We start from the raw sequence: 10,000 nt of genomic DNA on the forward strand, positions 1-10,000 counted from the left end.
TGGAGGACGACGACAGCGGAGGTTAGCGCTCTGGCCTCGCAGCGAGAAGGTCATGTGTGGGGTTTGCATGTTCCCCATGTGTTTACATGGATTAGAGCCGTGGGAAATTATCCAATTTCACATTTTTTTCTAAAAAAACCTTTGCTCTCACAGCGACAGTGTGTTGCAGAGTAATCCTGTATAAATACTCTCCACCACTAGAGGGCAGCACAGAACTTTGCCGGTGAAATGTAAAGTGACAGACGTCAGTGTGGTTCATCTCCACCTCCTGCTACCATCTTGTATCAAAGTACTGTGTCAGTGACAGTGATGGAGAAGTTTTTGAAAAGGAAGAATGTGAACCAGGATCTCAGCTCTTCATCCATCAGGTCCAGGTTTCACACTGAGGGAGTCACTATTAAAAAAAGTCCTTGCTTTCTGGATTTACTGGATTCCTGTTGATAAAACTTTGATGAGAAAGACTTTATATTGTTAATAGAGGCTAAAGAGTTTAACATTTTAACATTTCTAGATGGTGGTGTGCCTCCAGAGTTTTCCAAAGAAAAAAGTGCTCCTTGGTTCAAAAAAGGTTGAAAAACACTGCATTAGAGCAGAATAGAACTTACTTTATTAATCCCGGAGGGGAATTCGTGTCAAACACATTTCAGTTCTGGAGCCACATACAGACCATTTCATTGCTAAAATAGCGCCAGAATAACCTTTAAATTTAGAAGTTTAAAGTTTTTCTTTGTCGTAGCACAAAGTATACATGACGGAAATGTCTGTATTTATACAAAAACAAAAAATTACCAGGGAAAATGAATACAATAACAACATAGAGCCAATTTTAATGAAACCTTCTGGAGATATATATATATTATGTTTGACACGCCTGCATTATAGCGTTTCTCCCCACAGAATGTAATAGAATCCCGAGAATAATATATTAACATATCAAATGAATCAGGATAGTGTATGGATATAAATATTGCACGTAAGGTTTGTTGCTCATCGGCTGCAAACGTTTCACCTACTAACTTCTTTAACAAATGTAAAAATGAACAGCAGACATTCAAATAGCCGTAAACCAACTCAAATTAAACAAAAAAGGTCCATTTAGCGGTGCAACTGAAGTTCTTACCGTCAATTCGTGGTGTTTTAGAGATCGTCACGTCGCAGGACACACTTCGCTGTGTGCGCCATCAAAATATGTCCGTGTTGAGCGTGTGGAGAAACATTGGTTCCGAGGGGAGACTTTCTGCGCGACGTTCAAGAAGCAGTTTTGTAACTCTTCTGCGCTCTTCGTCGATTATCTGTCAATAAATAGTTTCAATAGAACCAAATTAAATATGATGGATATTTGTTTTAATTATGAATCCGTTCCAGACGTATACAAAACGTAGATGTGAATCAAAAGCAAACTTTATGCTAATGAAAATACATATATGAACCTTCCATTAAGCATGTTTTCTTTTTAATATTCTCCCAACCATATTTAACTCAATAAAAAAATGTTTAATCAATTTATTAGGGGTGGAAAAAGAGCCAGGATGAAAATAACACGATTACAAGCAAGAGACAGAATCCAATAAAACCTCTCACTAAGACTACATCTCACTTCCTGACAGAATACGATCCAATATAGAAGAACCTACGATTTGAAAATAGGAGGAAAGATGGTGGAAAGATTGGCCTACTAAGGGCCTCCAACATATTGGATGTTTTTACCACAACAAATTTAAAATCACTTCAATTGATCCATTTCAAGGGGCCACCATAGGACAAATAACTGCTATTTAGTGTCCTCAAGATAACTTCTGACGTCACTGAGTGGAACAATCTAGTGGAAGAGACGCAAACACCAAATGAGAGATTCTAGGTTTCATTTAAATTTAACTCAATTTAAAACATCCCAGAAATCTAAGAGCCTTTCCCAACAAAGTAAAAAAAAAAACCTTAATTTTCTAATAATTACAAGAAAATTCTCATAAATTCAGAAAACCATAGCCGAATTTTATTCTTTCACGTGAATGCAATTTGCTTCGGAAGGATTCGAACCTCTTCTAAAGCAAATTCGAGTTTTAATCTCTCATTTCTGAAACGTCTGGGATCTTCAGCTCCGACTAACAGAACTACGCAACAATAAATGTGAATTTACCGATTGTTAGACATCCAGTTATTGTTGCGTCGTTGCTCCAAATATGTACGAGACGACGTTCTAGTTCCAAACCGCTTCCTCCCGACGCCCCGTCACTGAAACATTCCATCTATTCAGACACATTTTCACCCTTTAGACAGTCTTCAGCTCACAGGCGACAAAAAAACAAGACAAAACAAGCAGTTTTATTCCATTTATTTCTCTAATCTTACCGTCACTTCTTACCCTTAAAATTCTCTTTGTACAATGAGTGGAATTACATTTCCCCCGGTAACAATTCGCTTTAGGTCATTTAAGGGGGAATCTTCAAAAATAATATACAGCTCGTAACCAATACTGGTATAATTTATACATTTTATCTTTGAAAATAGGAATAATTTTAAAGTTTTACAGTTTCTCTTTTCTACAATAGTCTCTTTAATGTCTTCCCCGCGTCACACGTCGGGCGCCGACGCGCGTTTGAGGCCGAGAAGCAAACTTTCTTTGGACATCGGAAGTGTGAGAGGAGAAAACGTGTTCACAAAGAAAGAAAAAACAAAAAAAAAAACCCTGAAAATTCATTATTTACAGTTGAAGTTTCGTGGTTCTAATTGACCAAACTGACGGTGGGGGGGGTCAGAGGGGGGGTCAGTGCTTCCCCAGGGCTCATCATCAGGCGTGTTTAGAGGCAGAGTTTGAGACGCGGAGGCACAGTGTTTAGACTAGCAGGCCACTTTCTCTCTCTCTCTCTTTTTTTTTTTTTTTAGCAGTTTAAACCCTTTTCGGAGCTGGGAGTCTGTAGAAGACTCGACAGAAGCCGCGATACCAGACCCTGATCGGTGATAGTTCAGGTCAGAAGGTCTATCTTTGGTCATTTTTGGGGAGTTGATCTGGGAGAACGTGGTTCTGTGGTTAAAGTGCAAACAAGAAGCTCTGCGGGCTTTGAAGTCTCATCCTACCGATGCCAATCACGGAACGGAGAGAGAACGCAGCGCAGTCGATGTGCTGCTGCGTTCGGGCGTCGTAATAGGGTTAAGAGGAATCAAGTTGTGAATGTCTCGGGGGGGCGGGGGGGGGGTTTGCAAGGTCTCAAATAAAACCTACAACCTCCGCCGACGGACGTTCTGGATTATCGGCCGGTCGGAACAAAAGTCAAAAGAAGAAATATACAGTAAGAGATCTGCGTCTGCATGCAGGACCGGACTCCACCTGGGAAGACGAACCGTGGAAACCGCTGACTCGGCTTAATGTCGAACCGCGACCCCCCCCCCCGGGAGGGGGTCAAAGCAACAAGGTCGCGGTCAAATTCCCTCAAAAACCCTCCCACGGATTCATCAAAATAATGTACAAACGTCATTCAGGTAATCGGATCACAGAGCGTGTGAGTAGTGGAATAAATATCTGCGTGTGATATTACAACAAAACCAAACTAAAACAAAACTCTCCCAACAGATGCTGTACACGCTACATGCTAGAGAAGAATACAGGCGGCTGTTTCTCAGCATAAAGACGAGGAGAAAGTGTTCCGTTTCCTTCCCCCCCTACTATAAAAATACCTAGAATCTAGTATATGAGTGTAGAAAAAAAAAACTTTTACATGTACAAGTCATTTACATCCAAAAGGCCACTGCTCCCCGGAGCGGCAGGCGGCGAGACGAGAGGTGAGCGGAGTTCGTGTGGCGACAGGCTTCCATTTGTCAATCCAACACTTTCCAGGTGTGAAGGAGGGAGAGAGAGAGAGAGAGAGAGAGAGAGAGAGAGGTGACGAGCACAGAGTCAGTCCGTTCAGATTCCCAGAAGAAAGAGAAGAGGAAAGTTGTGGGTTCTCGAGACGCCGGCTCAGAATAATCTGATTGTATTAAAAAAAAAAAAAAAAAAAATCCAACCTTTGAAGACATGGCTGCAGTGTATTTTCATATTCTTTAATATCACCAGTCATTATTATTATTATTATTATTATTTATTCAGTCTCCGGTCCCAAGTTCCGCCATCCGGAGGAACGAAATCTTCAAAAATCTTCCATTTAGAATTCGATGCTTCACGATAAACATTTTTCTTCTTATTAACAAAAAAAACCCGATGAAAATCAAAACGTAGTGCAAAGTACAACCAGTCGATTCTCCACAGACGAAGTAACTTTCTCTTTTGTGCAGGAATGAAGGTTCGTAACCTGAATCGGCTTCTTCTTCTTCTTCTTCACTTTCACTCAAGCAAGAGAACTGAGGAGCGGGCGGGCCGGAAACTACGCCGGGGGGGGGGGGCTGACCGGGGGGTTGGGGGGGGGGGGGGGGTTGTGTGTTTACGTTTCCAGCCCGCCGGAGCTCCAGGACCCTGTTTCATTGTAAAAATAAACCACGAAGCAAATGGGAAGCCGCCCAACCGCCTTCGTTTTTGGAGCTTAATGGGGACGAGTCCGTCACTCTGGTCGAGCCGTTCAGGAACGATCAAACACACACACACTCACACACACACACTCACACACACGTGTCCCTCGCCCAGAAGAAGCGTCCCTCGGTCGGGGGTTCCCTGGACAGACGGGGCTCGGTAGGCAGCACTTCAAACGACGGAGGAAAAAAAAAAAATAATAATCTACCGGCCTTTTAAACCACGGCTTCATAACGGTTTGTGGTCACGACACGATTCAGCGTGGTTCAGGGAGTTCAGCCCCCCCCCCTCCCTCCACCCCCTCCACCCCCTCCACCTCCAGTGAAACTGCAATGAGTGAACTGAGGCATGTGCGGCATAAATAATTAAATACTTTGATCACCTTTCTTTTAAGGCTTTTAGGTATAATTGTCTGATCAGCTCAATCAAACGTTGACACTGTTTTGTTTTTTAGAAAGGGAAAGGGATGTTCCACACATTTCCCCATTTGCTCACTCTGCAGGGGGGGGGGGGGGGGGGGGGACGGGACTCGGGTCCCTCTAGCCAAAGACATGGACGTCACCAGGACCCGAGCGCCTCCAGGACAGACGCCGAAGCACAACTTTGAGGGAGGTTCTACTGAGAAGCAGCCGATTCTTCGACCGACGGCCGCGGACCTCTAAAAAAAAATACTCGTTTCTTCTTTGTCGGGGATCGATTGCAGCGTTTCTCTTTCACGTCTCCTCGTCGTCTCCTTTAAATCCCGTCTCCGATATTCCCTTGAGGCCCGCAGAGCGGCCGCCCAGCCGGCGTCTACTTGACCTCCAGGATGGAGGGGTTGCACTCCATGATGGCCACGATGATTTTGTCGATGTAGTCCTGCAGCCTGTAGTTGATCTCCTCCTGCTTGTGAACGGCTTCCATCAGCTGGGGGACGAGAGAGAGAGAGAGAGAGAGAGAGGCGTCAGCGGGGGGAGCGCCTGGATCGCAGAGTCGCCGGATAGCGGCAGGGTTGATCAACGTACCTCGACGCGAGACACGGAGTTGATCTCAGCTGCCAGAGAGTCGGAGAAGGAGGCCGACATCAGGTTCTTGGCTCCCTGGATGCTCAGGTTGATGATCTGCCCGTTCAGCTCGTCGTTCTGCTCCTTCAGGGTCCGGTTGTCCTAGAGGACACGAAGGACGATGCAACAAATCATGGAACCATATACAGAGATGGAAACAAAAGCTTTGAAGCAAGAATTACTGGATTATCCAGAAAAAAATCAATAAATAAAAAGTACACATATAAGCTGCACTTGACTATAAGAGAGAAAGACACAATCGCAGAGGTTTTTATCTCTGTTGATAAAGTATTTGATCAGTTTTTTGTGATTCTGAGGAGGAAGATTCCTCGGCCACAGAGTCCAGCAGCAGGGCGGCTTTACGTGATGCACCTGAACGCATCACGTAAAGCTCCGGACCGCGGAAAGCAGCACAAGAAGAGAGTCACGAAGAGCAGAAATGTCACTTTCAGGGCACGTTTTGGAGAAGCGGAGGCTCAAAACATCACGTATCTACATGCAGAAGTAGAATCTGGCGGCACGAAGCCCGCTAACCTGTAAAAATCCATTTATTAGCCGCGGGGTTCAGAGAGCGTGCGCGACGAGGGTCTGAGCGGTACCTGTTTGAGTCGTCTGATTTCCTGCTCCAACTCGGCTTCCCGAGTGCGGGTCTGGTATTCCTGCAGCCCCGCGCCCGGCGTCCGGCCTCGCTTGGCTTCGGCCTCCAGCTTGTACAGCTGCAGGTGCTCCAGCTGTTTGCGCAGATCTTCGATGAGCTGCGGCACAAAACGGACCGAAGCGCATTAGAAAAAAACGAGGTTTTTATGTTTCGCCCCGGCCCCGGGGGGGGATCCCAGCGTGTTTCTGAGGAGACGGCCCCCACCTCCTGAGTGCACTCCTTGTCCTTCTGGCTCTGGTGGCGCTCGTGGTTCAGCTTGTCGGCCATCTTTCTGCGAGACTCCGTCTCGTCTTGAAGCCGGTCGGACGTGGAATCCGTCTCATCTTGTAGCTTCAGCTTCTCCTGTGAAAGGTTATTTCACACCAGATTTATTTATTTGTTTTCCTCACTCGTGTTCTCCGTTTAATCTGATGAACTGCGGTCGGCGTATTTGTGTTCCCGCACAGCACGGGCGCTGAACCGACCTCCTCTAATCGCTCGATGTTTGCTCGAAGGCAGGGGACGCAGGACCTCAGCTCACCGTTCTCCTCGTCCAGCTGCTGCAGCCTGAAGGACAAACGCACCCGAAAGCTCAGCGACGAGACTCGTCGTGTAATGACGGACTGCAGCCAGACGGGGGCAGCGTGGAGCCGCCAGGCCAGAAATAAACAACATGGCACAGCAAACAGCCCGTTTACTAATTAATTCACACGTCTATTGATATGTAATGACTTTTTTTCTTCTTTTTTTTTTAAAGAAATGTTGAACTTTCCTCTGGTTGGGGCTCAAATGTACATTTGCACCATCAACCTGTGTTATAAAGTGTCGTTTGAGTTAGAAACTAAACCAAGAAGGTGACGATCTGACTGCAACATGAAGTCGTGGTATTGTAACTGCCAGGGATGTAAATGTGACCACCTTCATCAGTCACCTCCTGCAGCTTATTAATGGACAATAAATACAAGCAAAGACGCTTCAGAAACGTGTCTTGAGAACGTAAGGAGCAAAAAGTACAGATATCTGTAGAATCGCCTCCCAAAATATACTAAAGTACAGATATTTGAACAATCCACTCGCAGTACAGAATCAGAAACAGCAATATTTTTAATATGTAGTGGTGTGACTCCGTGGTCACCTGGCCTGCAGGTTCTCCAGCTCCAGGCCGCGCTCCCGCTCCAGCTTGCTCAGCGCCTCCTTGTGCCGCCGCGTCTCCTGCTGGATCTGCTCGTCGGCGAGCAGCTCCTGCTCCTTCAGCTGCTCCTCCAGGGCGTTGGCCCGGTGCACCAGCTGAAGGTTCTCCTGGCGCAGCCGGGCGTGCTGCTCGCCGGACGCCTCCGACTCCTTCTCCAGCTCGGCCACTCGCCGCTCCAGGAGCAGCACCTGGCGGAGGGGGAGGAGGGGGAGGAGGAGGGGTGGGGGGGGGTCAGAAACGTGGAAGTGCTCCGGCTGAACATTCTTCAAAAGGTTCCTTTAAAGCAGATTCGTCACCTTGTCGGTGATGTCGTTGTCGGCGAGCTCCAGGATGTCCCGCGTCAAGTCGCTCATGGTGTCCAGAGTCATGGAGCTGTTCTGGAGGAGGTGTCTGCAACGTGGGAAGAGCAAGCATTACTCCCCCGAGGCCCACGATCCCCCCCCAATAACAGTCACACGAGAAATATGAGCTTTCTGAAATGAGCTTACCTTGCCACTTTCTTGCTGGACAGCCTCTTGCCGGCGCTGGAGGGGAAACAGAGCAACGGGAAGAAGTGAGGAAGAGAGAAAGAAAAGGGGGAAGAGACACCAGCTTCCTGGTTTTCCTCCTCCAAGACGCGTCGAGGTGGTTTGTTGCCAGTCGAAACCTTGTTTTTTTTTGCTCTAAACACGTCACAGCAAAACGCCGAAGCTCCACCTGTGCTGATGTCGGATCTGATCAATCCAAACGATGAACACGGATCCGAGTCGGTATTACAGAAACTTTCAAAAGTACAACTTAATCATGAAATGGCTCGAATTTACACAGTTTTTTGTTTTTTTAACACAGGCTTTTGGAGTCACTGAGTTTCTGTAATACGCCGCCAGATCTCTGATCCTGGATCAGCCAGTCTGTTCTGATCAACACAGGAAGCTGCACTCCACTACGACAAGCCACTTAAAGCATGAGAGCAATGATGTGATGAACGGAAGAAAAACCTCTCCGACACACGACTTACCTGTGACGGCGGGTTTTCAACATTTCTTAAGACTTTTTCTCAATAAAGCGAACATGCTTGAAAACAGTGGGGGGGGGGGGTGTAACCCCGCATGAGCAACGTTTTCCGTCAGTCACAAGTAAAACAAATGGATGAAGACGTTTCCCGAACAACATGAGGTGAGATGGGCTTGAAGCAGGACCCACACCGGACGTCGTGACGCGTGCGACGCTGCATTCCAACAAGACACACGCGGCGCTGCGGCTAATCCGGACGACTGCGTGTGCGCGCTGTGGAGAGCGTGCGTCGCACTGCGTCTAGTCGGCACTGCACACACACACACACACACACACACACAGAATCACACGGAGGACGCCGTTACCTAGTCATCTCTAGGAAATTGAGGCGAGTGGAGAGGTCCTCCAGGCGACTTATTTGTTTGTGACACTGGCTACAGAAAAAGTCCAGCGCCTCCTCCCTGAGGAAGCTCTGAAAGCAGTCAGGGAGAGACGCGGCCGCGCTGGAGAGAGGAGACAGGGAGGAAGAGGAGGAGGAGGAGGAGGAAGAGGAGGAAGTGGTGAGTGACGGACAGAGGAGAAGGGGGGGGGGGGGGGGGGGTGCAGGAGGTACCAGTGAAACCCAGATTGAGAGGTCACAGTGGGGGTGTCGGTGCGGCGACGTCGCGTGGCTGCGGTTTCACCTCGGGGTCGCGGGAGGGAAAATCAGTAAATCAGGAAATGTGGCTCCACTAATAAACAAGCGGGTTAAATCCAGGCTCTCAGACCGGAGCGGGGGCTGGGACTGTCACACCGATGAGGCTGGTGTCAAATTCCGTGCTCGTGACGCTGCATGTCAGTCAGTTGAACGTTTGCACTGCGGATTCAAACCAGCAGGCAGGATGTGACAGTTAGATGTTAAAGGCAATGTGTGAAAAAAACAAAAACACTGGTTGCATAATTGAAGCCGTAGCAACTGTTTCGTCCGTTTAAACCTCACTGGCGCCACTGAAAATGCAACTTTTTGAGAACGGCTTCCATGGTGGAACTTTTCGAAAAACGCTCGGGGCTCCGTCGTGGTGTAAACAGGTGAAAACTCCACTTTCTGGAAACGCTCAGGCTCCGTCTGCACTGCTACTGCACACGCACGCCACCGCCGTGGTACACAAGAGTTCTTCTGCACGTGCTCAGTAGGGACAATCAGAACAACGCGTCCTCCGTCGTGTCGTGACTCCCAGGTACATATTCTGCTGGGACTTTTATTGTGACAGTCACCGGAACAACAATGCAACTTGGTGGTCTGTCCACTACAATGTCTGTGTACAAACAATGTTATTGTTCATAGCGTGTTGTTCTCTGCACAACCGTGTGTGTGTGTCGTTTCATTAAAAAACATTTAAGTAATGTTTTTGTTTTTTTCCTTCTTTTATCAAAATAATTCTTCAAGAAACAAATGTTTGTTCTTGTCGATTGGGAGCACTGTGGCTCCTCCTCCTGGGATTTAAAAATGATACCCGTTACTCACATACCAGTACTATTTGTAGCATTAGCTTTCAAATATTAGCAAAAAAAAAACAACAACTCTGTAGAGCAGGGGCGTTTAGGCCACATCAACCTGATCTGACCTCTGACCTCTGGAGGCCAACAAGTCAAAC

The 10,000-nt window shown here is 47.2% G+C and overlaps 2 protein-coding genes across 5 annotated transcripts in view; both read right to left on the bottom strand.

Moving 5' to 3' along the window:
• telo2 (TEL2, telomere maintenance 2, homolog) overlaps nucleotides 1–1,181 on the bottom strand; it is a 13,824-nt gene extending 12,643 nt beyond the window's left edge. For both annotated transcript variants that reach the window (XM_080517692.1, XM_080517693.1), the window contains exon 1: nucleotides 1,121–1,181. The gene's annotated coding sequence lies outside the window, so the exon portion shown is untranslated. The remainder of the gene's footprint in view (nucleotides 1–1,120) is intronic.
• A 3,910-nt stretch (nucleotides 1,182–5,091) lies between these two features.
• rab11fip3 (RAB11 family interacting protein 3 (class II)) overlaps nucleotides 5,092–10,000 on the bottom strand; it is a 25,229-nt gene continuing 20,320 nt past the window's right edge. For 2 of the 3 annotated variants that reach the window (XM_080516719.1, XM_080516721.1), the window contains 9 exons: nucleotides 8,732–8,869; nucleotides 7,862–7,897; nucleotides 7,670–7,763; nucleotides 7,317–7,561; nucleotides 6,667–6,748; nucleotides 6,407–6,544; nucleotides 6,144–6,299; nucleotides 5,506–5,646; nucleotides 5,092–5,407 (listed from right to left, as the gene is read on the bottom strand). In XM_080516719.1, the coding sequence (XP_080372845.1) occupies nucleotides 5,294–5,407; nucleotides 5,506–5,646; nucleotides 6,144–6,299; nucleotides 6,407–6,544; nucleotides 6,667–6,748; nucleotides 7,317–7,561; nucleotides 7,670–7,763; nucleotides 7,862–7,897; nucleotides 8,732–8,869 (1,144 nt within the window). In that variant the 3' untranslated portion in view covers nucleotides 5,092–5,293. The remainder of the gene's footprint in view (nucleotides 5,408–5,505; nucleotides 5,647–6,143; nucleotides 6,300–6,406; nucleotides 6,545–6,666; nucleotides 6,749–7,316; nucleotides 7,562–7,669; nucleotides 7,764–7,861; nucleotides 7,898–8,731; nucleotides 8,870–10,000) is intronic. The other variant, XM_080516720.1, reaches the window with a different exon arrangement.

Source organism: Blennius ocellaris, assembly GCF_963422515.1.
Source record: "Blennius ocellaris genome assembly, chromosome: 21".
In the NCBI taxonomy this organism is placed as follows: Eukaryota; Metazoa; Chordata; class Actinopteri; order Blenniiformes; family Blenniidae; genus Blennius; species Blennius ocellaris.